General features: G+C 39.4%; 5 protein-coding genes across 12 annotated transcripts in view; 2 read left to right on the forward strand and 3 right to left on the reverse strand.

The window, feature by feature from the left end:
- Positions 1 to 111: 111 nt before the first annotated feature.
- rfx5 (regulatory factor X, 5) lies at positions 112 to 10,027 on the reverse strand. Of its 6 annotated transcripts, none has more exons than XM_081704597.1 (10): positions 9,962 to 10,027; positions 8,318 to 8,421; positions 8,068 to 8,101; positions 7,889 to 7,971; positions 7,361 to 7,480; positions 6,977 to 7,097; positions 6,411 to 6,485; positions 5,727 to 5,925; positions 5,533 to 5,627; positions 112 to 5,406 (listed from the first exon to the last, which is right to left on the reverse strand). In XM_081704597.1, exons 2-10 carry the CDS (start codon positions 8,407 to 8,409, stop codon positions 4,420 to 4,422), a joined length of 1,806 nt encoding a protein of 601 aa, XP_081560723.1. In that variant the 5' UTR covers positions 8,410 to 8,421; positions 9,962 to 10,027; the 3' UTR covers positions 112 to 4,419. The 6 variants fall into 6 exon arrangements, with proteins under 6 accessions (XP_081560723.1, XP_081560748.1, XP_081560739.1 ...); XM_081704622.1 differs by having other exon boundaries at positions 7,361 to 7,477; positions 9,899 to 10,017; XM_081704613.1 differs by having other exon boundaries at positions 112 to 5,403; positions 9,899 to 10,017.
- Positions 10,028 to 12,210: 2,183 nt separating this feature from the next.
- On the forward strand, positions 12,211 to 15,664 carry mrpl24 (mitochondrial ribosomal protein L24). Of its 3 annotated transcripts, none has more exons than XM_027018959.3 (6): positions 12,211 to 12,280; positions 13,051 to 13,254; positions 13,617 to 13,712; positions 14,820 to 14,923; positions 15,152 to 15,282; positions 15,395 to 15,664. In XM_027018959.3, exons 2-6 carry the CDS (start codon positions 13,072 to 13,074, stop codon positions 15,529 to 15,531), a joined length of 651 nt encoding a protein of 216 aa, XP_026874760.1. In that variant the 5' UTR covers positions 12,211 to 12,280; positions 13,051 to 13,071; the 3' UTR covers positions 15,532 to 15,664. The 3 variants fall into 3 exon arrangements, with proteins under 3 accessions (XP_026874760.1, XP_026874759.1, XP_081560811.1); XM_027018958.3 differs by having other exon boundaries at positions 12,230 to 12,401; XM_081704685.1 differs by having other exon boundaries at positions 12,276 to 12,294.
- A 722-nt stretch (positions 15,665 to 16,386) lies between these two features.
- On the forward strand, positions 16,387 to 21,237 carry prcc (proline rich mitotic checkpoint control factor). Its single transcript, XM_027018977.3, has 7 exons — positions 16,387 to 17,134; positions 17,214 to 17,261; positions 17,566 to 18,051; positions 18,655 to 18,747; positions 18,927 to 19,073; positions 19,170 to 19,235; positions 19,738 to 21,237. The coding sequence occupies exons 1-7, from the start codon at positions 16,883 to 16,885 to the stop codon at positions 19,822 to 19,824; spliced, it is 1,179 nt and encodes a 392-aa protein (XP_026874778.2). The 5' UTR covers positions 16,387 to 16,882; the 3' UTR covers positions 19,825 to 21,237.
- A 237-nt stretch (positions 21,238 to 21,474) lies between these two features.
- mrpl9 (mitochondrial ribosomal protein L9) lies at positions 21,475 to 23,873 on the reverse strand. Its single transcript, XM_027018960.3, has 7 exons — positions 23,543 to 23,873; positions 22,992 to 23,151; positions 22,651 to 22,775; positions 22,518 to 22,571; positions 22,125 to 22,226; positions 21,959 to 22,042; positions 21,475 to 21,762 (listed from the first exon to the last, which is right to left on the reverse strand). Exons 1-7 carry the CDS (start codon positions 23,648 to 23,650, stop codon positions 21,655 to 21,657), a joined length of 741 nt encoding a protein of 246 aa, XP_026874761.2. The 5' UTR covers positions 23,651 to 23,873; the 3' UTR covers positions 21,475 to 21,654.
- A 178-nt stretch (positions 23,874 to 24,051) lies between these two features.
- The window catches only part of LOC113582894 (kelch-like protein 10), a 4,764-nt gene continuing 2,756 nt past the window's right edge, over positions 24,052 to 26,059 (reverse strand). Inside the window, exon 5 of the mRNA XM_081706269.1 lies at positions 24,052 to 24,988. Within this exon, the coding sequence (XP_081562395.1) occupies positions 24,974 to 24,988 (15 nt within the window). The 3' untranslated portion in view covers positions 24,052 to 24,973. The remainder of the gene's footprint in view (positions 24,989 to 26,059) is intronic.

The raw sequence follows: 26,059 nt of genomic DNA on the forward strand, positions 1-26,059 counted from the left end.
GATTCATGAAATGGCAAAAATGTTTTCATATTACATTTGTATCTAAACAAATGTTTCTAAACAAATCTGATGTTTTATTTTCAGTGAGTCCTTTATGTTGAGATGTTGAAGTTTAAGAGTTTTTTTTTTTTCCTGGCTTTAGAGGTATTTCACTACTGCTTCTTGTATAACTCATATGCTGGTGTGACCAGGACTGGGGAAAGGGGGGTAGTGGCTTCTCTGTGTTCACCTCTGCTTCTCACATTAAGTTAAGCTGTGAAGCCTAGATGTTTCCAATTATCTCCGTGGTCCTTCATCATACTGTACAACAAACAACTAAAACAATTAAAATTTCTGTAGTACATGGCAATATAAGCCTATCCTCTCCCTGACCCCATTACAGACCATCCGCTCATCTGCCATAGATTTACATGCAGTACTCTGCTGTCTTCTTGCCATATACCACCTCTTACAGAACAGTTCATGTTCTACAGTACCCTTCTCTGCCACAACCTTCCTGGGACCCTGTCCGCCAGCCACTGAGTTCTGTCATATCTGACTGACCCAGCCATCACCTTCTGTCAGCACTCTGATCCCTCTGCCAGTCTTACATGACTGACTGCTGACCTCTCATGACCATGCACACCTGAACTCAATTTGCCATGATTTCATGCAACATAAAGTTTTGGACATCTTTAGTTCACAGTCAGAACGGCCACCAACCCGATTTTTTAGTTTATTTAACTTGCCTGACTGCAACAGTAGTTTCTCACCATCTTCTAACTTTGACTCTCTACAATCTAAACATTACTGCTTCGTGTTAATAGGGTCCCCTTATCTTTGTCATTCCTCAACCCTGACTTTTTCCACTTTGGTGTGTCCACAAAGGACCATAAGAACACTGAAGTCACGGGGTAAAAACAATGTCTATACAACGAGAAGGTACTGATTGGCCAAAGTTTGGGTGTTGCTAGTAACCACTGTAAACAGCTGACTAGAAGATGCCCTGTGCTGGTGTTTTGTGATGTTACCCTCCTCTCTCCTCCTTAGCTACTACCAAATCATTTTGCTATACTCAGTAATCCCTTCTTTCACAGTTTGTAGGTATGGAATATATCATGATAGCATATGTGGTCAAGATGTCAGTAAACAGCCTCAGGAAGAAAACCTATTCCTGACTTGTAAATTTGTCTTATTTTGGAACCCTTTTAAAGCTTTCTTTGAACACATCAGTTTGTATTGTAGTTGCATGAAGGAAAGAAATGTAACTTACTACTGTTAAAAATAACTACAGACATAATAGTCCAAGTGTCAGTAATGAACAAATTAATCATAGTAGCAATGTGATAGAGACAAAACAAACAAACAAAAAAAAAACCCCAACAAGTTTAATACTGAAGTCTAAACATTTTTTAACCTCATTTTTGCTTCATGAACCTCAACATGTTAAGTACTGGTAAAAGAAAGCAGCTTGCCTTTGTGTTTTACATCTTATGCAGATGTTTAGAAAATTTAGTTGACTTTATGAAAAATTAGCACCTTGAAGAAGTATATGATGCAGTTCATGTCTGGGCAGCGATAAATCAAATTACTGCATACTACAATCATATGTAAACCCGTTTTCTTTCTTTCGAGCACCAGAACTCCTACAATCATAAACCCGCCATGTAATCACATTCTGTAAATGTTTTTGGAGCTTTAATAATATATTATCATCTGTTTTATTTCCGTTATTATTGTTTCTAAATAAGTAACCATTTTAACCTTGTCAATATGGACAGACTAGTGAACTAAATTCTTCCAAAGTAGTTTCTCTAAACTATATTTAAAATTTTACTTTGCCAGTTGTGTATTTCTGGCTCTCGTTCCAGTTTTTCCACACTTGAAAACTGGAACAGGAAGTAAAATGCAGGTGCGCTGTATCACAGACCTCTATGAGGCTGTTCCATACCAGTGCTCGTTACATACTATTAATTTCTTCATAATAAACTGTTTAAATGGACAAATTCCTATTACTTTACCTTTCAGAGATCATCACTGCATCAAATTACTGCATCCACATTACCATTTCAATATCAAAGGAAGAATAAATCATCAACAATTACACTGGTATCCCAAATTTAGAGTTGACTTTAAAATCACATTGCACAACCTTGTAGGCGCTTTAATGTAGTAACATTGGTGGTAGTGGCCAAAACCGTGACATTTTGAAAATGTTAATAAAAAGCTGAATCCATTTACAATGGTAGAGAAGTCCTCTGGCATCAGCTGCAATAAACACTGAATATGAGATCATCCACTGAAGCTTAATCCACCTCAGATTAAAGGAATCATTTCAGATTGATAATCCAATGCATCATATTTTAACTACACTCAACTGAAACAAACACCTGCAGATGAAGGTTCAGTTTGTGTTAAAACTATACCTGCCAAGATGCTCAATAGCAGTTTTTATTTTTTCCTTTCTCCAATTTAGAAAAAACAGGAATTTTTACATTTTGTGCATATCAGATGCATTACCCAAATAAAGTACATCTACACATTTTAATATTGCTAAATATAAATTTTTATATATTTATATATTAATTGTATTGATATGCATCCTATTAGTAAGGAAAACAGGCCTAATTAGAATAATTTAACTAGGAGACATTAGATCAATTTATTAGCTAATCCAGCACTTCTAGTCATTCATAATTCATTGCATTAGCTTCCCTCAATAGTTAATCTGATTGTGTACATAGCTGCCTTTTCTTAAGGACTTCACTGCAAGCACTTAGCACAAATTACATTACACTTCTGCACAGGCCCCCCAAGTTCAATGGCCAGGGAAAGAGGATTTAGGTTTTTTTTGTTTGAATTGGAACTGGGCAATCTGGCAGAGTCGTCAAATAAGAGCCAAGTACCCCACAGTGAATGTGCGTCTTAGCACATGGTAAATGAACACTTCTACCGTGTCTTAGTTAATCCTCTGCCCTCATCTGCCCTTTAAGTTCATTGCAGTTTAGTTTATCTTGTTACACAACCTTATTATTACTAGCATTAATATTATTAAATCCAACACTGGTCTTGGGCCAGACCATGTTTGCTTTTACTGAGGTTCACAGATAAATTATTTACATTGTAAGTGCTAATGTTTTTGGACAACAGACTGCAAGAGATTCCCCAAATCTGTCAACTGGACCGTATGATTTAAAATCAACTTCTGAAGTCTGACTTTTTTGGCAATTAACTATATATCCTTTGATCTAGAGATCATTTTTTATCTTTGTAATTTCCATTAAAAGAAATAACATCTAAAAGAACACAACAGAGGGGGGAAAACCCCCATCCAGCCATTGAGAGGAGAAAGGGAGAAATAAGCTCTCAGAACCCTGAAGTTACAAACCCGTAATTCCACTCCATGTCATCTAAACAACTAGGAAAACACAAAGCAGCCCCTAAAGGTCATCATTCTTAACCATAAAGACAAACATGCAAAGACTGTTATGGTGTCAAAAGGCCATGTGTCCTCCTGTGGCTCTCATGGTATCACCGCGGCATTGTTCATTAGCACTGACTGTGCCATCTTATCATATGATTGTGCCCACTCCCATCCCTCCAAACAGTCATATGATCTCTATACCACACAGCACAACTGACCTAGACTGACAGTGTCATTTATAAGTCAAGTTTGATAACTTCTTGGCATATTTCTGTTATTTTGTTATTTATCAGTATACTTCGATAAATTCGTTGTATGTTTCCACAACACTTTGCACTAAAAGAGTGTTAAACACCCACCTTCTTTCCCTTTTTTCATATTCAGTTGGATCCTGTCCAGAATTGTGCCAATGTCTTTTATAAAAGACATTACAAAATCTCATATGGTCACCAGGAAATCACTTATTCTCTGTTTAAAGGAGACCAGCAGGGACATTAATCCACTGCATTGATGATTCCATAGTTTTAATGCTAGCCTAGTACAGCCTGGAACTCCAGAGCTTTCACCTTCTTCATTCTGCTTGATTCAGTCTGTTTAAACCCTTCTGGGTGTGGCATAAGGCTCTTGGCAGTGGAAGATTAACAGAATTTAGCAAAAGATGGTTAGACCTGTCATGCAATTTCTGTACCTAGTACTGATGCCTGTCATTACTAATCAACTCATCAGAGGAGACAGGCGAGCATACTTAGTGCCCTGCGGGGGGAGCAGACAGAAATCAAGCCAGACAGCGTGAAGGCCCTGGAGCTTTCGGACAGTGGCATACGAGGCTACTTTAACAAAGAGACACAGTGGAACAACTGCAGTCCAAACTCAACCGTAACATGACAGCTCAGTTTTGACGTGCTTGGATGCAAGTCACTGAAGACACACTGAAAAGGCAACACACACCAAGGCGCACAGGCCACAGACCCTCATGGAAGTTAGAGGTCGGTCATTGGAGGCCATGGCTGCTCTCACTACAGGCCCTCAGGCTGCGGGCCCTCCCCAGCTCGGGGGCCAAACATAGTGGCTGCAGTGAGCAAGGGGTCAACGTGGGGCTCCACTGGAGTGAGAGTGATCTCCACCTCTCCTCGGTCTTCATGTAAAGTGGCCGGAGGCAGGTGCGAGGTGGTGGTCTGAGTGGCGGGCAGGTCAGTGGGCCGCCCCTCGCGTGATAGTGGTGCCCGCTGGATGACCATAGCGCGGCTGACCTCGTACGTGGGCTGGCCATCGCCCTGCAAGAGCAAGATGGGCCTGGTCTCAGGAGGGGCGTCAGCAGCAGGCTGGCACTTCACCATTACACCCCTGCACTCTGTGTCCGCCACCTCCTGTGGGGAAAGGAGCAGGCTGCGCTGGTCCTGCAAGACGATCTCCATCACCTGTGATGACGGGGCAGGCATTGTGGATGAAAGCGCCTTCTGGATCACGCCTCTGGTAAGTAGGGTGGGGTTGGGGCCCTGAGTCACTACTGCTGTTGTTGCTGTAGTTGCTGCCAGTTCTTCGGGCCGGGGCTTTCTGGGCCGACCTCGTTTCCGTTTTAGAGGCGGAGCAGGGGCAGCGGTGGCTGTTCCTGGCCGCGCAGGAACAGCAGGTGTGTCAAAGCCCCTTTTGGGCGGTGCTGTCCGGGCTCTCTGGACCACCGGTGTCGGAGCGGCGGAGGTGGAGGCCGTGACCGAGGTGTTCTTGTCAGGGTAGGAGAGGATCATCACCGGGACCATGGGAACAGTCATCTTGACGCTGCTGGAGTCATTTGGTGTGAAAGCTGGGGGGGATGAGTGCATGGAGAGCTGGGATTTATCCTGAACGGAGCCGTCTTTTGGAAGCAGTGGGTGCAGCTTCTTCATCAGGGCCTCCACCTGCTGGTCCCGGCACCCAGGCCGTGATGGATCCATCACTTTGGCAGGTTTGTCACTCTGTGGCAGCTTATTAGGTGACCCCTGCTCTGTGCCATCTTTGTCTTTCTGCTTTAGAAACAGCCAACGGATACGTTTATTTGCAATATGTTAAATAGACAGAGACCTTCATGCTACTTTTCCCTGCAATGACATTCAAGTCCCACCATCTTCTGCCGTTACACTGGTGTGTAATACCTTAGCATCTTGGCTACTGCTGTCTTCCTCAGCTCCGCCTGCTCTGGGTGTCACTGGGGTCTTTTTGATCACCTTATGTGGTTTTGCTGGACCTCCTGTGATGTGATGTGACACCAGATTTCAGAGTCACTGTCACGTTCACCGTTAGCAAAATGATCAGTAGATATGTACAAACACTCCATCCCCCCACGTACCAGCCAGTGCAGCAGAGGTGACCAGCTCGGCCTGGCTGCATCGTGGGTTCACGATGTGCTCCTGGACGAGGAAGCGCGCGATCTCCACTACGGTGTCGAAGGAGCGTTTGAGAATCTTCTGGGCCCAGTCACAGATCAGCTCGCACGCTGCCTCTGTCACCTCCTGCTTGTACGTCTGCACCAGCTCTGTCAGTTCTGACTGCAGGGAAACGCATTCGTGCACAGAGCTACTATTAGCAAAAAGAGGGTGAAGCTCTATATAAGAAAATACAATAATACAAAAATATCCAAACGATTTAAACTTAGTATAAAACTGTTACATTTGGTTTTATGTTATTTGGCAGAAATGAACATGATAAAGAAGTGAAAACAACCAATATGCAAACTGGCCAATACAATCTGTGCAACTGTTGTTTGTTTTTGCAATATAACAAAACTAGTTACATTTATTTAGAAATATTATTAATATAATAAATATATTTTATATTAATAATTAGAAAAGCATTTATTTTATAGCAGTATGTATTATAAGGAAATGTGATTGCTGTTTGCCAGGTTCAGAAGTTAGACACCTTTGAATCTAAATTACTCAGCCCACATCCCATTGTGCCTGAACACGTAACTGAACTTGTGCAACTTTGTGGTGAAAAACAGCTCTGTGAGATGTTAGAAGAGGGGTCATACCGGGTCATTCTTAAGGTCCAGATTGGGTAATAACGGCATATTTAAAACCGTCTTCCTTCTGATTCCACTGTAGCAATATGTGTCACCAATAGGGTCAAGGAAGAGCACTTAAGACACTCTGCAGTCAAATTCAATTAATTACAGCTGAATCTGATATATCATGTAAATACAGGCAAACTGCTACAGCTACTTACACGTCAGCCTTCAAGAACCCATAATGCAACTATAATGGCAGCCATGAATCAAGGCCTTTATGACCAGATGACATAACATTTGTTATAAGGTATACTTAGACCTTGTAATCACAGCCATACAAAATACAGCTGAAACAAAAATGGTAAACAATGAATTCTGAAATTGTTCTTCAGTTTGCTTTTTCTGAGTGCTTGGGTTGATTATTGGTTTGTTTGCTTTTGGTCATTAATCATGAATCTCAGATGAGTCATTTTACCTCCATGTTAATGACGTCATTAGAACACAACTTCAGTGACAATATTGTTATTGTATATATTTGGATCTATAGCTAGAAAGTGTTTTTCTGAGTGAGAATCAGAGACTGCTGAAGGATATTTGGACTGTCCTCTGCCCCCCAGCCTCCGGGCTTTGATATTTGGGAAGATGTCTCTGATAATCTTGCCAAAGTTTGCAGCACTCAAAGGCCTTTGCTGCAGGTTTTCACAGTGCTTCCTGGAAGGTTGAAAACAACACTTAAAGACTTCTAATCCTGGTCCTGGGGTACGCATGCTCTGCACATGACCTACTCCAATATAACCAACCCAGCAATAAAAATATCATAGTTTGTTAAAGACCTGGAACAATTTCTACTCTGTTTTAGGTGGACACAAAATATTTAACTGATTATTCCTGCACCTTCACATACCTCCCCATAAACACAATAATCATATGTTAACTGCATATAGGGCATATGAAAAACTGAATGCATATATCACCGGTATGTCTCGTAAACATCTTGCTTGGGTAGGCAGGTGTCAGCATGTTCCTCCAGGTGACTTCGAATCCAACTGCAGGTGTGTAGCTGGTCGGCCGTATTGACCGAATTGGAATCACTACTACACAAAATAAAACTAACATTACACTTACAGTATTTGGCACAAGTACCTATCCAGAACAACCTATTAGTATTATTGTACATGCACTCCCTTGGAATCAAACCCATGATCTTAGGGCTTGGTGCTTTCTCCAAAATAATATGGAGCATAAGTAATTATAATGAACAACTTTTGTTAACATTTAAAAAGTGTAACTATTAACCCAAGGATAATTACAACTACAGCATTTAGCTGACACCTTTATCCAAAGCAACTTACTATTATGACAACAATTATGATAAATACAACTTTACTTTGCTCAGGGGCCTAACAGTGGCAAATTGGCAGTGGTGGGGTTTGAACCAGCAACCTTCTGAACTACCACTGCTTATCACATTGGCAGCTCAGTATAACTGTGTTTAATCTCACCTCTTCTCTCCTACACTTGGACTTGAGGGCAGCTGCAAGTAAAGGTAGAGCTTGTCGTTGTCTGAGAACTGCTGTACATCTCTCTGAGGAGGCACATAAGGGAAGGAGTAAGATTTATCACAACAGAGCCACTAGGGAAGGCAGAGTTTTGTTACCAGTTTACTTACCAGACTACTTACCAAAATAGTGTCCACTTTATTCTGCACTGACTTACTGTGGAAAAAGACCCAAAAATTAAAACACAAATGTTGGAATTTAATATAATGTATATATATAAAATGTACTGTAATAACCATGTAACTATCTCTTTATATAATAGATGGACAATGAACAGAACTTCATTGAAACTACAGTGAAACCCACTGATTTTAACTGTCATACACATTCAGTCAAAAAAAAAAAAAAGAAAGAAAGAAAAAGATGACTTACGAAATGTTGCTCTTCAGCTTCTGGAGCAGCATGCTGGGCTCTGTGTCCCCCTCCCCAGATGAGGTGTCTGTCTTTAATCGGTCTTCCATCATGGGCTAACCACACTGCAGGGACAAACCACATTCAGGACCCTCTAGACTTAGAGCTTTGGGATTTAATTTTTTGAAGTGTTATGCTTCTCATAAGCAACTGTGCAAATCCATACTTCAATTTGTGCTACATCTTTTGTAACATGAAATATGAATGACCAAAATGAACCACTGCAACAGATTGGAGTCTTATGTGCAACAATAACTCTTAGGCTAAATTATTCTTAGTATGTTTTTTGGCTTTTTATATATTTATCCTAAATAAGAATGACACTTTGCCATTTAAGCCATGTGTATGGTTGCACACCACAAACACTTTATTTCCACTAAGGTATTCTCTGTCATTATACAGAGAGCAAATAAAATATTTGTTCTCTCTTTCTATCTTTTTCCCTTTCCTGATCCGACTCTAACACTTAGGCCTGTGGTGCAAATACTATTTAATTGTATGTCTAAATAAGGTCTATGGGATGTGGGGTACTAGTTCAACCATACCATAAATCTATTTGTATTTTTAAGCTATTTTTACAAATATACAAGATCGAACGGATTGACAGGAGGGGGGAAAACAACTTCGAATGAGAAAAATAAACAGAGTACAGTTAATTAGTGTCTAATTGAGGCTCTCATTAGCGTAACAAGTTTTCCCATTCACAAAATACAGCCAGACGGAGCTGCTGTAAGATCAACCGCCAAGCAACTACTATACCGAAAGGATAGAAAGGCTTGCTATTGCCATGGCTCAGCCAATCCAACACACACACCCCACGGATATTAGATAGCCACAACATCCGTGGTCTTAGCCGGTTAGTGAGCGCCAGGTCTAAACTGACAAACGGCAGCTAGCTACTTAGCCACACAGCTAGTTCACGCGTCAAAATATTAAAGTCCTACACCGTTCCGTTTGTCACATAGCTAGCTAAGCTAGCTATCGTCAAACCAGTTCATACACATACACACACACACACACACACACACACGATAGTCATGCTACCCCGTAATATACACATACTGTTTCCAAAACCGCTTGGTTAAAGACCAAGTCCTTCGTACCTCCTTTGTGAACGTAGCTGAGTGATTAACGCTACAGTTCACGCACGACACACGTGCGGTGTCTAGTCGTGTTCTTTGCATGAGCAGAGAATCGCGCGCAACGTTCCATGTCAGCTGGCTAACGCCGTTAGGCCGACAGACGTTGCTAAACTATGCTAGAGAGAAGGCAGACGAATAGCTACGTTTCCGCCGTTTACAAACGTCGTGTAGTTGGTTATTATAAGTACACATTCGTGTAATTTATTTGCCAAAAAAGATATAAATAATGCAACGGTAACTGACGGCACATGCCTTATCGTAAGTAAAGACAGACAGCTAGCTGGTTATGGCCCTGCTGCTAGCTAGCTAGTTAGCTACGTTGACAAACCATAAACAGGAAAAATATATTAGGAAAATGTAATAAATTTGTCATAAAGCCTCATAATTAATTTAAACTTACATATTTTTCCATCAAGACGCAAAATAACCACACAATTTATTTTTTAAACGAAAAAGAAAGTACCTGAGTCAAATAAACAGCAAAAAATCCCTTCAGATTATTTTGTGATTGGACGACTGTATTATGTCTGCCTAACTACAAAGCAAACGTCACAGCGATTGGTTTGGTCATTACATCTCACTTAGATACAAAATGTACGTTTAGTTTGATTGGATATTTTGTTTATTTTGTAGTAGCGATTTATTTTGGTAGGTGATTTCATACTTTCACAAACCAGTAACTATTGAATAACAAAAACATCACTATCTAAATGTAAATTTTCAAAAGATTACTTTACCACAATATTTTGTGGGTTAAATTGCATACATGAGAAAATATCACTTATTACGAGACTGTAATGAACCATTTAAGAGTACAAGTAGTTCATATAATCTTGTCTTTTGTGTTTTCATAAGATATTGTCCTGCTTAGTTATTTTTAAGCTTCAGAAATGTTATTTGATTACAGTTTAAAATATACCATAGTAATTGGTTATGAACTACTGTCTTGAATAAACACTGTTTAAACCATCACCATATGTAAGTTGTATTATTTCAATTTTTAAACTATCACCATATGGAAGTAGCATTATTTCAGGCTCAGATATAAAAGACTAAAGGCTTACAAATATAAAGGAATACTCATGTGTTAAACCTGTGTTTAAAAAACAGATTATAGTTAGCATTCAATATAGCAAACTAAAATTGTATTGGGGTGTTCCACAGGGCACATTTAACTTCTCTAAATGCTGTATAAAATATATTTTAATGAATACTCTATTATTTAACTTTTTAAAAACAGTGTGTTGTACACTGCCATCTAACTTCAGATAAAATAAATAAATAAACAAAAACAAACACAAAAAACTCAATGGAGGGACATGGCTTATTGATGGTTCAGTACAGATCATTGCAATATGTGTTAAAAGAGGTATTGTTCTCCAATGTCCCACCACATGTATAGCTTCTGAGTTAAACTGTTGCCATTCTGATACATCTAATACTAAAGTTCCATTTAAGCACATTATATATCATCATCCAAATGTGCAGCATAGAAAAAAATACTTTGAGTTCACCGGGGGAACACAGAGGCACAAATATTATTCTCTTTCTGACAGTTATTGAAACCATATCAAATATCCTTACAAGGATAATTATATGAAAGCATTAAAGAGAATGTTTGTGAAATTATGGAGAATGCTCTAATTTCACAAAGGCAGTGGTGTGGCAGAACAGAATATCTGAAAGAAAAATATTTCTGTATCAATGTCATGATATAGTACTTAAAGTCAATCTAGAGAATGAAAGACAGCCTTAACTAATTATACAGTGCATGGTCAGTAGTCACATTAGTCTTGGGGAACACTCTTAACCTTGTATGGAAGAGATAAATATTCCATAATCAAACATTTTGGAACAGATCATTTGATACAGTGTGGAAATACGTTAACTGTAGCAGCTCTAAATATCTCCTGTTCTTCCTCAAGCAAACCTTGACAGGTAAAGACAGACACTGCTTAGTAAAGTGTGCTGTGCAAATATCAATACTTCAACTCTGGCACAGAAAACTGCATTTGTGATAACTAATCTATCTGTTAGATGACAAGTAGGAATAGAAATGGTATAAAACACAAAACATACAAGATGATAGTATGTTTGACAAACTGAAGGACAAATATCCTTGGATGAAACATACGAGACATATATCTTTGTAATGTGTGTTTTAAAAGTCAAATATTAAAGAAAGAAATCCTAATATTTCTTCTGGGCTATCTCAGTGGTTAAGGTACTTGTCTTGTAATTGGAAGGTTGCCGGTTCAAGCCCTGGTGCTGCCAAATTGTCACTGTTGGGCTACTGAATAAGACCCTTAACCCACAATTGTTCATGTTGTACTCAGTCATAAATGGTAAAAGCTGGGCCAGTTTTTGAGTTTTTAACAAAATGCCCTAAATTATGTATGTGAAAATCATCTACATTTATATTATGAAGGTAACTGTCTGTTGATTCTTCAGCAAAGACATGCCCAAATCTGGTCCTGTTGATCTACCACACTGCAGAGCCTTATTTTCAAAATAATGTGTTAGATATGAGTTGGGAGTAAACTCTGCAGGGCGGTAAATGACCAGGTCTGGACTTGGGCATCCCTCCTTCAGGTGAAAAGTTCGCGGGAGTTATTGATTCTGGATTCTGGATTATTCTGTCATTGCCATTTTTTTTGGAAAGAAGTTCAAATGAATCTAGGGACTTTTATCTAGAAAGTGACTGGTTACGTACCGGAAACGGAAGAGAATGTTTAGCAATTCATGCCACCATTGCGGGTTCGTGAGGTTGACCCCTACGAATGTATGCATGTATCCGTACGTTTATCTGTCTTAGCTAAGGGTTTTTTAAATAATGCAACAGTATAATCTATAACTTTGTAATTTCCTCTGGTAGCTAAACCTAGCGTTTTTCTGTATTGAAGGTACGTAAAAAATATTTCACGTGTGCGATCGCAGGCTACTGCTAGAGAATCAGATAACTGGGGAAATGACACTTGGGTAAAAGCACAGAGAACTCTAGCTAACATTAATGTACTGTGGCATCTCATGTTTTCAATCTTAGATTAGTCAATTAACTGGGCCACATTTATGTGAAATCTAAGGCTTAAATCAGAAATGGCCTCAAATACCTATGGTGAATTAGCTCCACAGGACATGATCTAATGGTTTGCAGACTCAGTAGTGCGTGTATTAGGCTAGATGTCAGTATATTTTTATAAGTAATTTAGTAACTAAACTTTGCAATGGAAGGGAAAAGCATGGACAGGAAGTCACGATTTCTTACATTTTAATGGTTCCTAAATACTGTTTTATATGATTAAAATGTCTGTTGTTTATTTAGAAAGATGAACAAGCCACCAATTGGCTGCACATACACTGAATGTTTCAGCTGCAGAAAGCATTAGAATCGATGTTGCAGCTGGTGATGATTATGTAAAATGTAAAAAAAGTATTTTATCAGGAAAAACACATGAGTAGTTAGGCATATTGAAATTTATGAACCTCGATTTAAAATTAACTTTCTTGAATTTTGAACTGTTGTCGATCTATCTGTCTATCTGTTTATTTCAGTGGTGACAAATACCGTAAATCATGCGATTGACAGCATTGCTTTCAATGGCGGCAAAAGCTGCCTTTCCCCATGACTATCGATTTGGAACTAACCGCCCGTGGACAGCAGCAGCCAGGAGACTCAACCCACCAGGCAAAAAGAGAAGAAAGGTTTTTGTTGAGCCTATTGCATATGAGGACTGGTCTGTTTTTAGAGGAGATGTGGTAAGAAACGTGACATTAAACTGCTTTTTCCTCATGGGCATTTAACTTTTTGTATTCTTACCGATGCAGGAGTGAAGATTTTAACGTTAATGTGGAACTGTTTAACTCAAGGTGTTTTGTAGTCAGAAGTATTTCTGAATTATTCTAACAAATTAATAAAAGGAAGACAAAACACTTGGAACAGTAAGAGTAGTCACCATAGTTATATAGTTTAACAAGTCATTTGCTTGACTACATTTTTTATATTTTAATGCTGCACTAATCCACAGGACCACTGAAATTGTATTTACTTATTTAACAAAATACTTCTGGCTGATTGGTCTCATTTGATTTGTACTGAAACATGGCTTGTTGCTCCTTAGGTGCAGATTTTGTCCGGAAAAGACAGCGGAAAACAGGGCAAAGTAACTCAGGTGTTCCGACACCGCAACTGGGTCATCGTTGAAGGCCTCAATACGGTAAATATATTACAAAGGAATGCGTTTTTATTTTTTTCACATCCATACAGTGCCTCATTCTTTATTATCTTGCAAATTGCTACAGGTTATATGCATTTTTTTTGTTGTTGTTGTTATTTTTTTAGAAGGTCCCTGGTTTGAACCCAAGAGGCCAGTTTTTCAAAAGCTTTAATCTGTATTCAATTTGTCTGGATAATCAAATCCCATATCTAGGTTCAAACTGAGCTCAGTTATTTTGCCCCAGTTTTACAATCCATTCATGTATTGGATAATGCTGATCCATATACCACCAGATCTATATTTGGAAATCTTTGTATTTTAAATGAACTGCCACCTGCTGGGCAGATATTAGGTCCTTTCGAATAAAAGAAATCGATCATCAAAATAAAGATTTGTATCCTCACAAGCTCCTCATAAGCAGTTACAGGGTATCTGGGCTAGTAAATGTAGCCATTAAGGTGGCATAAGACAACCTTCACCAATGTGTGTGTGTGTGTATATGTATGTATGTATGTATATATATATATATATATATATATATATATATATATATATATGAACTTCACAATAGCATTTACAAATCATGTTGTACCATCATGTTTATTACACTAAATTGGCTTTTATGCAACAAATCCACCTCAAATCCACCTTGCTATGTAGTATCAATGTAATCCTGTTTTTGTATTAAAATGATCAATAATTTAGTTCTGCGTTTTGAATAAACCCAAATGTGGCATTTAATCCTAAATCAAAGATGGACTGGATTACAAAATACAAATAATCAGGATTTTAAAATGTTGATCTGTTTTGAATCTGTTTTTATATATTCTGATTAGAGTTGATCTGATTTCTTTGATTATGCCAATCAAAGTTTAATCTGCTGCTTCTGGTTCAGTTATATCTTAGTAGGATTTTTATATCCTAATATAATCCTGTGATATAATATTTGCAGTCTTTGTCTAATCAATATCAAAATGTAACAAAAAACTCAGGTTTTTAAAAATGTAGTGTCAGGTTTAAAAAGTTTACAAAGTATTTTTTATAAGTGCTCAGTGGGCATGTTAATAGTGATAACACCTTCATTAACTCGGCACTGGTCCTCCACAGCACTATAGGTACATCGGCAGGTCAGGAGATTACAGAGGGACTTACATAGCTAGCGAAGCCCCCATACTCCTGAAAGACATTGCACTCATTGACCCTTCAGACAGGTGGGCATCTGTGACTTCAGCACATACTTCATGTTTTTACATTTTATAACCTGCTGTTGACATAGAAGATGAGGGATGATGAGTGTGTTTTCAGTCTAACATCCCCATGACATCCCATTTATTTTCATTAATAGTTGTGTGTGTGTGTGTGTGTGTGTGTGTGTGTGTGTGTGTGTGTGTGTGTGTGTGTGTGTGTGTGTGTGTGTGCACGCACCCACTGCATCCCAGGAAACCTACAAACACAGAGTGGAGATACACAGAGGAGGGGGAGAAAGTGCGTATTTCGTGCAGAACTGGTCGCATTATTCCCAAACCGGTATTCCAGAGGAAAGACGGAATAATTCCAGAACAGTGGAAAGGTTAATCTGCCAGAGGGAGTGGAATTGACAGCCAGTATTACACAGTGACCAATGGTCTGAATACAAATAAGGGCCCTGGCTCCTTGATCCAGTGTGACATGTTTCTTTACAGACGGACCAAAGGACACATCACCTGATGATGCACTTGCAAAAACGTACATCCCATCACTGAAGTCTCTGGAGGAGGAGATCATGGATAAAATGAACATTCAGGAAGAAAGAAGACACAAAAAGAGCTATTGGTATTGAGAACCATCACCAAATGGGCTGTTTGTTTGTTTTAATTGAACATGAGCTATATAAATGCTGTTCAAACAGGAATGTCTCTCAATTAGTGTGTATGTATGCCATAAAATCACAATAAACAATTTGCCCAACGGTATTATGTTGTGTTGCATTGCTAATTCTGCCAAAAAAAAGTAAATAGAGCTGTTTTTTCATTGCGCTGAGATTCAAATAGCATTCAACACCCCCCCTACTGATTGCAGAAACACTGAAAATGTTGCTTGGTCAGTTAAATTAACTTAGAAACTAGTGTGTGAAAATGTGTCTGATATTTTTTTGCCAGTACTGCAGGTTTTGTGGCTGTTAAAACTTGTGAAACTTTCACAAGCCTTCCTGGGCTTTGATATTATGAATACCGTATACATGTTTATCATTCTTGTCATGCCCTGGTATTTTTGATTATGATTTTGAAAAAAAATACATGTCCTATGTACCAAATGTACAGTACACAACAATTTAATTTGGTAGATCAAATGTGTTTAAGATGAAATGATTGATGCCATAAAACTATTAAGGGCTTGGAATATAAATATATTAATTTGGTATATTAATTATAACATAAAGCATTTTGTTATACATTATTATCCATTGCCTTTTCTGGTCTTTATAAAGTAGATATTATTTTGGCTTTTGAAGCACCTTATTGTACTACGATAAATTACATGTTTCCCCTTTTAAATTCCATTTGGCATTTTGTTTTCCTTTTATTTGCATTTTGTGTTTCTCATGATTAATCCGTTATTTAAAAAACGCGCTCTGTATTATTCTGCTATCCTACTCCACACCACGCTGTGGCAACGACACTCAGACATCGCGAAGCTTGTAAGCGGAAGTAAAGATGAACTCTTACAGAAGAACAAGATTGTTTACAGGGAGGCATTAGCTGTTAGCTATCTATTTCTGCAGCAGCTATATTATCCGCTAATTATTAGCAGGCGAACATGATCAGACAACACAATTCGTGTGCTGCTTGCTGTGCACGGAGGTAAACAGTAAACGGAGAGGACTAGTTTCTCGGCAACTTCGTTTAGCTAAACATAGCATTAGCTAGTCTTCTACGGCAAGGACCTTTTTAAGCGGGTTTAGCCACTGGATCGTCAAATAATTTGAAAGTCGGCGTTAAATGTTAAATATTACGCGAATCATTTTGCAGCCCGAGGGAAACACCACAAAAATAAGCTTATTAAAACTAGTCTTCTACAAAACGCAGTACTAAACAAAGTCTGACGCAGCGGTATCAGCTACTTAAATTACTACAAAGCCTGGCTAGCCAGCCCAGCTCTTGTATGAAGACGATTGAGCCACTTTATGAAACATGTCTTTGGTAGCGTACGATAGTAGCGATGACAGTGACCACGACGATGCCCCGACTTCTAACACTCCTCTCACGGGCAAAATCGGCGGACTTTTCGCAACACTGCCTGCGCCAAAACGCTCTGCTTCGGAAAGTCGCACGTCGGAGACGCGTAAAGAGGCTTTTCATAAAAATATGTCCATCGATCTACCGAAACCTAAGAAGCGATCCGAACCGGTTAAAATCACTGTTCCTGAAATAAAGGCAGCGAGTGTAAGTTGCCACCCGTACAACACAGTATTAGTAGGTTAATTTACAGAATTTTGCTCTAATTTGCCGTTTCCCTTTTCAGTCAGATTCGGATGAAGACGAACCTGTGAGAAAGAAAACTGGGTGTCAGGTAAGCTGTTTGATAAGAGCTTCAGTATACACATTTAAAAATTAAAATGTACAAATATGATATAGTTGTAAAATGTCAATTTAACGGTACTATGTGTATATGTGTAAAGAATATTATAGAATGAAAAAGGATAGTGATTGATCACCACAACATGTGCAAATATAGAGAAATTGGTAAAAATGTAATATATATATAAACTCCCTTTTTTTCTTGTCCAAATGCATCTAAATTCCCCATCAACTGTGTTACCTTCTCCAGCCATTGCATGCGCTTGTTTCATTCAAAAATCTGATTCCAATTTCAGGCTGGTGGTCTGTCATCTTTGCTGCCCCAACCTAAAAACCTGGTAGTCAAGGAAACACAGCGCCCTTTGGTGCCTCATACCCTCACTAAACGCCCAGGGTCCAAAGGAACCAAACCAGGCTCGCAGGCGGCTCCAAGTGCCTCGCCGTCAGCCATTAAAGCAGCAGCGAAGTCTGCAGCCCTGCTGCTGGCCCGGCAGATGGTCACTGACGAGGAGGGAAGCGATGATGAACTGGCTCCAGAAAACTACTTCTCCTTCGCTGAAAGCCCTTCTCAACCCACCACTGTTCCTGCATTCCCAGATTCCCAACCGTATGTCCCCTCCTTACACCCTCCTCCTCTTGCAAGCATGGAAGATGCCCCACTCGACTTTGGCTCCAATGCAGAGTCACAGCCAAAATCCTCTTGGGCAATGCAGGATTATCAGAGTGGTGATTACCAACCCCAGAGTGACTCAGGGGATCCATCGCCCAAGCCCTGCCCTCAGGTAGGAGCAGAATGATGACCTCTTTACAGGCTTTTCCTGGAACTTGCTGAAAATATGTCATATAGTCAAGTGTGATGTTTTGAACCATTTTATTTATTTATGCATTTCCTGTTTGTATCTTCTCAAGCAAAGATGGCTTGATATGAATGACAGCCACTTAGGTTTCATTGTTAAAAGAAAATGCTTTTCAGGAGAGCAGAGAATATATTTGCAGTTTGGCAGTATTTTTTTAAACAATTACTAACATTTCTTTTAAAGGTTTGCTGAGAAAAAGAGTAGAGAATTCTGGGGAAAACCCCTATTTGCATGCCGCTGTGCAATCTGGGCCTGCCTTAGGATCTATTTCCTGGGGTTAAAACTAGGCCTCTGTTCATTCCTTCTCCCAATGGTTGTGAAACTATAATCCCCTCTTTTATTGGTATACCTGGTGTCTGCAGCCCAGCCTTAATAATGCCTTTGACTGTTCGGAGTGGGAGAGACTTCAAGTTAGCTTTGCCTGTCTGTGCAGTTTCCATATATTTAAAGTGGCTGGGATATCTGTTCCCACTACTACATTGGATGGGCTGCACTCTGAGACATCTCTGGGTTTGTCATCTTTCGCAGGATTATTACAGTGAGGGCTATTACCAAGACCACAACCCTGTGATGGATGAACAAGAAGAACCAGAATCTTCAACTCTGTTCAATGATGAAGCAGTAAGAATTTTTGTTTGTTTACATTTATATTTTCAGCATATGGAAGACAGTCTTATTCAAAGCTACTTACATACAGTTATCAGTAGTCAGCAGTAGTCATACCTCCTGGGAGTTCAACCCATGACCTTGGTGGTGGTAGCACCTTGCTCAGCTTGCTCTGCTTCTTATTTTTGCACCAGTTTCGTAGGCTACAGGGTAAACAGAATCGTGGTAAAGAAGAAATCAAGTTCCTGGAGATCAAAGGGGATGACCAGCTGAGTGGCAGCCAGCAGTGGATGATGAAGAGCATGACTAATGAGACAGAGCCACGCAAGTCCTTCAGTAAGGTGGGCACAGGCGCTCACGGCAAGTGGAAACAGCCAGTCTGTTACCGTTAATGACAGTCTGGAAAACCTTTCTAATATGGTCTTTTATGCTTCCAGAAAAAAGGAGATCAACCAACTGGACAGCAGAGACGTAAGCACCAGATCACATATCTGATTCATCAGGTGAGCACAGGAAAAGCAAATCTCATATACACATCACAGGTGCTTTATGACCAGAAGCAGCTGTCTGGTTTGAGACAGTTACAGCAATGACTCAAGAGAAAATTAGTTCTACATATAATATAATTGAAAATGTTGCCTTTTTAGATGGCTTTGTGTATCCTTTGTGATGGGACTTAGTTTAGCCTGATAGCTTTAGTTTAGCTCCATGATTAACATTTTTAATGGAACAAGAAGTTGGGCAGTGCTATAGTACTATTAATGGTACCCACAATTTGCTCTGAAAAATATTCTTCTGTTGTATTTTTTTATGGGAATGATGAGAAGTATAAAATTATTGTAAACATATTATTTGTAATATATTACAGAATATGAGCATTTGCACAACCGTGCAAATACCCATTGGTGGATTCACCATATCGCCAACTCCTAGTGAAGCTAGGATTATATCTCATAAGGATGAAACACAACATTGTCTGTTAATGCGCACTCTCTCCATCTGCAGGCAAAAGAGCGGGAACTGGAGCTCAAGAACAGCTGGGCGGACAATAAGCTCACACGGAGACAAACCCAGGCCAAGTACGGCTTCTAGAAGCTGTAATGCAGAGCCTTTCAGCTGGACAAACTGTAGCTGCTCTCTCCTTTTTTTGAGTCTCAGTGGAGGAGATTTGCTAGATAACATTGACATCTGGGCACCATTATAAACACTGCCAGGCATGCAAGTAATATTACATCTAACTAAGGGATCTGTTACAGTTTATTTTATTGCTGCTGCCTATTCAACAGGTTTACCTGTGGGGGCATTGTGTAATGTAAGATGGAACCCAAATGTCAAATAGTTTTGCTAATTTCTTCCTGTATTTTTGAGTGTCGTGCACAGATTTGTTGCCAGTTAAAGTTCGTACGCTGTTTTGTCACCTGTAACATGGTGTTGGTGCTTGGTTAATTCGCGTGATTTAGCTTTGCCTGTAGTCATTATAACATCTGGTCTGATATGGACCACAAAGCTGCTTTTCAACAATATTTTTTATGTCCAAGCCCATAATATGGATCTGCATTACAACTGCCTGTGTTGGGGTTCATGTAATCAAATAATGCAGTCCAGGATGGCGTACAGCCAATACTCAATTGTGGACTGTGAATCCAAAACGTTGTGCAGGTTCGGTAATCAGTGAGCAGCTGATTCATCTGATAGGCTGATGCCATCCCACCTGACTTGTGTTTAAGGGCAGGGTCAAAATCCTGCAGGAACCTGCCCCTGAGGAGCAAGGATTGAGTAGTTTTGCTAGTTTTCTGTCTCATCTGCTTCATCACTTTTATGCGAGTCACCTGTTCACTGTCATGTTGAATCAGGTGTGTTGGAGCACAGGAGACACTAAACTGAACAGTGCAGCAAACTCCTGCCTATCAGAGGGGCCCCACAGTAGAATGTGTAATACATTGCCATCAGCATTGGAGCTATCATAACACCAGCCCAGGAGATAGAAGTCAACTGAATCTAAAATTAAAGGAGAAACAGGTTTATAACTTGCGTCTGGGCACTGTATTTTATACTGAGAAGGAAATATATATATTATTAATTGTATGGTTTTGGTCTTTGACCCAGTTCCATGACTGTATTAGCCTGGTTTGTTGGTAGTTCACAACTAGGGATTAGCAGTTAGATCAGATCAGGCTCAGTTCTGCCAGCCATATACAGTATATGAAAAATCTGGTATATTGTGTTTTTTTTAGTCTTATGAATATGGGTCTTTGCAAAAATATCAGGATATACATTTTTAAAAAATATCAACTCACTACTGTTTGAGCTTGGATCCATGTTCTGGCATGGCCAGACTGTGCATTGCATGGACATTAACAGGAAGCATAGTTTGCAAAGTGTGTAGAAAACCCATTGATCCATTGCCAGGAAGTACAGAGTAAACAATACAGTAAGGTAATACTCTATAAAACTTGCCAGGGTTTTTATGTGAAGTTGCAGATGATAATAAAGATGTGCAAGAGAGTGGTTTTGTGGGCATTTTTTATGGCAGTGATTCTGGGGTCAATATGTATTGTTTTTTCTGAAAAAGCAATTGGAATTAAATGTATATCCAAGTAACATCCAAAATCCACATTAAACTCTCATGAGCAGAACTAAGAAAAACTAAACTACTGCTAATTTCTGAAATAAATGTTTGTTTCATCAAACTTAAAACTGGAATTGTTCTTCAGTTGAAGGTTCAAAAATCAGCACTGCAAGTTTTGGGCTTCACTGTGTGTCCATGTTTATTTTAAATTGTTCAACAAACATCACACAGGAAAAGGCTGAAGAAAGCATAGAGAAGGAGAGGTTACTAGGAGAAGTACTAGCATTTCAGAGATGTAAGCATTTCCATAATCAGTATCCTGCATGTCAGAGAAGGTAACCTCCACAGGCTGTTTATTCAGTGTTGGGCTGTTCTTCCTCTTGCTTTCTGAGCTTCATCAGCCTTGATTCCATGAAGGGTACAAGAGACATGGGAACTCGTACTGTATCCAGTCCGTTAACCTGGAAGCCCACACAAATCAGAATGAGAGTACATGTCTGAAGACAACCTGTTATTACCACCATCCACTAAAAAATTATATCTGTTGATAGCAAGGCTATGTTCACAGGTTTCCCTTCTAAAACCCACCCATACAATTTTTTAAAAGAGGAAGTTATGGCCAACAGTGATTGCTTATGTTAAAATTGAGTTACTTACTGTGACTTCACACCAGTAGTCTCCCAGTTCTTGGATTGGTTCTTCTGGTAGTGTCAAGGCATGGAGTGGCACCACCACACCAAGCTGTAGGCAAAGGTTAAACTAAAACATCCCAACTTGACCCTGCATTATATGGTGTAAAACTTACATAAGGTGTAAAACTTACCATTCGCAGGAATCTTCGGCAAACAACTTCTTTTGTGAGTTTATCCTTAATTGGGGTATGCATTCCGATTTCAAGTTTGGCAGACTTCAGGAATTCAACAGTCTACAAAGAAAAGGGGGGAACAAAGATCACAACAATGTTTGACTATTACTAGCATGCTGTTAGTATGCTACTGCTGTATGACACATAGAAAGAAAAAATTATATCTTGGCTGCGAATGACCATTCAGCATATAAATTGGTGTGTCTGAAAATTAGAAACCACATCGTTCTCCAGTTTACATGAGTCAATGGAAATTGTTGAGAATGGAAAAAGGACACAAAATTCCCTTGAGTGCATCTTAAGTACACCACACATCTTAGATCATGAAATGCTTTTAACAACTTCACTTACTTTCTTACCGGTCCATGTTTGGATTCTATCTTCTAGCTTTCCTTCACAAAGTATCTGGTAAAACAAGGGAAGAATTTTAGTCGACGCACACTATAATCACATCCACATGCAACAGTTTACAGACGTGACCAACCCTTCGTTCTTCAGCATATATGTGTTTGTTCTCTGGAGATGGATACACAGCCAGGCCTTCAGGCAGTAGCTTGTTACGCCCTAATGATTTTTTTACAAACACCGTGTCCCCACGTCCACCGAGCTCTGTTAGGTCAAAACCAAAATAAAACTTTGCATTTATGAAGGAACATCAATAATCCACTAATAACTTACACTTTAATATGTAATGTACATATATGTAATGATTACCCTGGTATTGTTTCTAAAGTGGTTTTAAAAAAGTCCCATTATGGTTCAGTTTGTGCTATTCAAATATGCCAAGCATACAGTGAACATTAAGAGTTGTTATTCAGTACTCACTGGGCACTGTCTGTGTGAGGATAAGCTCCATTTTGCACTGAGGCTGGTGTTTCATGTCCTCAACCAAGCGATAGACCTTATGTCTATTGCTGTAGAGTCTGGGTGGACGACCCTCTTGTGACAGGGGAACCTGCCACCAGCGTTCCACGACAACTGTGTTCTGACAAAAACAAACAAACAAAAAAGCAAGCTCATTCTTGCAGAGTTAATTTTACAACCTTTAAAAAAAATTTTTTAGTAAAGGAAGGCTTAACAGAACATAAACAAAATACCTTATTTTACCATAATTTGAGGTACCACCCCACAACGTTACCCATTGTTGTTGTTTTTAGATTGTACATATGTTTATGTATATATCTTTTTAATGTATTTATCAAACTGCGCTGTGGACAAAAACAGGATTTAAGATTATCCCGTGTTACTCAAATCAAGGTGCTAAACCAGATAGCTAACACTAGCTAACCTAACCATCTAAATAGCTATCAATCGGACATTACAACAACCCAACACGTCTGTCTGTATTATGGAACAACAAAATAAGTTACCATTACCTTGCAAGCCGTTTGCGAAATGTTTTGTGCACGAAATAATGTAGCCTTTACATATGAGAAGTTGCAGGAATTGTGAAGGGCAAAGCGACCAGACACCAGCGTCCACATGATCAGTAAGAGAACAGCAGTGACAGCTATTTAGCTAGTTGGTGTTAGGTATAATCCAAGGTTTTTAAATACACGTAACACTTTATTAATTTTGATACTCTGTCCTAAAAAAGCGGAGGCATTTCATAAACTAACATATGACTACTGTATTCATATGGCTAGCTCGCTAACTACCATGTGAATGCTTTCTGTATTAAAAGCGATGGGTTGCTTCTTCTACTTTCTTGGTAGTCTAGTTGCAGTGTTGCAGTAAGGCGCCCCCTGCCGATCATTAAAACCCCGAACGACCTGTGTTATGTAGTTTTTAATGGGACCCATAATGCTTTTTAGCATTTCTCCTTTCTTTTGTAGCGTATGTATGTAGCCGGTCTGCAGAGTTACAAAGTCCAAAAGGCACGCTATTTCTCTCCCAAAGCAATCACTTTTATCAGCCGCCAACTGATTACAGGGTGAGTTTCACGATGCATCAGAACTGTAGTGTGGGTGTTAGATTTAAAATACTGAATTTTAGGTTTCAGCAGATCCGTAAAACCCCAGTGACAAATGATACATATATGCATCACAGTTATCACCAAGTGATGTTGCATTAAGGTGACAATGAAGAGAATTTAGTGTTGGTTCATATGTTGGCCGGGAAAACCTATAGCGCTGCAAATGAATAAAAACGTGCTGAAGGTACACAAAAGCATTTTTAAAAAGAGACGCTTTTGTTTACTTATTCCTGGATATGAAAATATGAAAGTCCTTGACATATTGCTAATTGTCTGGTCCCCCACCCTCACATTTCAAGTGGCCATCGTTATCGCTGCAACATCAGAGGACTGTACAACCACGCACCCCATTGTACTATGCACTTCCCTCTAATGCATGAGCTCCCAGATGCCCATGATTAGCCAGTCATTGGTCATGTGACTTTGCAAATGACAGTGTTCATATGTGGCAGGATCCAGATAGGAATGTAAAGTATGAAGTAGGGATGGAGATTATAAATATTCACCATTGTGTGGCTATGGTTGAGGTTTGGAAAGCCACAGTCAAAAAAACATGACAGTGCACTATTAACAACAACTTTGCACTGCCTCCTTTTGAAGAATAAAGTGGTACTGTATTCTCTGCTGTCTGCTAAGTCCATGTTTATTAAGGGATTGTTAATGAGGTTCTGCAGGGCTGTGGCATGTGGCATCAGGATGCTGATAGAGGTGGTTTCAGTCTCACGGGCTCTGGGGGGCATCCTGTGGGAGGTCCCGTGGGGCGGCGTACTGCAACACGTTGGGCAGTGTAGGCACCGAGCAGCAGCTCGACGCGCTCTGCAAGATGCTCATGTCATGGGCCTCGTACCTGTGGCAGGGAGACAACAGCACATGAATTCATAGCACAGCTTGCTCCACATTCAGATATGTGCACAAACGCACCAGTGTTCCATTTTCCAGTCATAGTACTCCACATTACAGGTAGTGATGAAGCCATTGTATCCACCGATAACAAAGAATAACTCGTCAACCACTTGCACAATGTGGGGTAGAGAGAACGCAGCCTAAATACCTGTAGCCTAAAAAACTGTATCTTAAATAACTCTTAAATACTTGTAGCTTAAATACTTTAGTATCATGCCAGTATCTTACATGCCTATAGATAAAGGGGACACCTTTTATGTGACAAAATACTGCTCTAATCATCATCTCTTTTGTGTGTGTGTGTGTGTGTGTGTGTGTGTGTGTCTGGGTGTGTGAGAGAGAGTCAACTGTCACCATAATACAGAATGGACTTTAAAGGAATGTTCATCTTAAATCTTTTCATTAAAACACATGCCCAAATCTCCACTGACATTTTTAAACAAAGCAGTTATGCTACATTTAGTTAAAAAAAGCTAAAATAATCCATAGAGACAAATGTAAGTTTAGGGTGGAACTATATTATTAGCGGCCTTCCAGCTTTCTGGTACAATTCTGCTTTCAAAGGGAAAAAAGGTGATAATGACTGTCTATGATGGCTGGCCCATAACACTATACTGTTGAACTATACAATGGAGTTTTTTATATATTACAGTCAGTCCATAGTATGTGACCTGACCTGAGAACACATTGTGATTTGAGGCATGACTTTACAGAAAAGCTTTGGGATGAATTTACCAGTACTTGCTAGCTAGTTTAGCCTGTTACTCCAGTACAAAATAAATAAAGCCAACACTGAACATGGGTAAATTGATAATTATGTGAATTATATTTATTTGTCAAGCTATAGCTTTAATGCCATGTGTTGTTTAGATTGCTCTTCCAGACTGTACATATGTCAGAAAGAGATTGTACGTAACACAGGATCCCTCCCCGCTCAGGTGTGCATGCACATACAGGTGGGACATGGGGCTTTATATTCAAGTGTCAACACAACCATTTGTGTACACTGACATAC

Source organism: Electrophorus electricus, chromosome 2 (genome assembly GCF_041902795.1).
Source record: "Electrophorus electricus isolate QZ-2024a chromosome 2, ASM4190279v1, whole genome shotgun sequence".
Taxonomy (NCBI): Eukaryota; Metazoa; Chordata; class Actinopteri; order Gymnotiformes; family Gymnotidae; genus Electrophorus; species Electrophorus electricus.

Excerpts from the sequence above, each read along its gene's own strand:
- rfx5 (XM_081704597.1), bottom strand. The coding sequence starts at position 8,409 with ATGATGGAAGACCGATTAAAGACAGACACCTCATCTGGGGAGGGGGAC. Across the intron at positions 8,102-8,317 it reads AAGCTGAAGAGCAACATTTC|TAAGTCAGTGCAGAATAAAG; the intron begins GTAAGTCATCTT and ends CTTTTTCCACAG. Across the intron at positions 7,972-8,067 it reads ATAAAGTGGACACTATTTTG|AGAGATGTACAGCAGTTCTC; the intron begins GTAAGTAGTCTG and ends GTGCCTCCTCAG.
- mrpl24 (XM_027018959.3), top strand. The coding sequence starts at position 13,072 with ATGCGATTGACAGCATTGCTTTCAATGGCGGCAAAAGCTGCCTTTCCC. Across the intron at positions 13,255-13,616 it reads CTGTTTTTAGAGGAGATGTG|GTGCAGATTTTGTCCGGAAA; the intron begins GTAAGAAACGTG and ends GTTGCTCCTTAG. Across the intron at positions 13,713-14,819 it reads TCGTTGAAGGCCTCAATACG|CACTATAGGTACATCGGCAG; the intron begins GTAAATATATTA and ends GGTCCTCCACAG.
- prcc (XM_027018977.3), top strand. The coding sequence starts at position 16,883 with ATGTCTTTGGTAGCGTACGATAGTAGCGATGACAGTGACCACGACGAT. Across the intron at positions 17,262-17,565 it reads GAAAGAAAACTGGGTGTCAG|GCTGGTGGTCTGTCATCTTT; the intron begins GTAAGCTGTTTG and ends TTCCAATTTCAG. Across the intron at positions 19,074-19,169 it reads CACGCAAGTCCTTCAGTAAG|AAAAAAGGAGATCAACCAAC; the intron begins GTGGGCACAGGC and ends TTATGCTTCCAG.
- mrpl9 (XM_027018960.3), bottom strand. The coding sequence starts at position 23,650 with ATGTGGACGCTGGTGTCTGGTCGCTTTGCCCTTCACAATTCCTGCAAC. Across the intron at positions 22,572-22,650 it reads TATATGCTGAAGAACGAAGG|ATACTTTGTGAAGGAAAGCT; the intron begins GTTGGTCACGTC and ends TTGTTTTACCAG. Across the intron at positions 21,763-21,958 it reads ACTACTGGTGTGAAGTCACA|GTTAACGGACTGGATACAGT; the intron begins GTAAGTAACTCA and ends GTGGGCTTCCAG.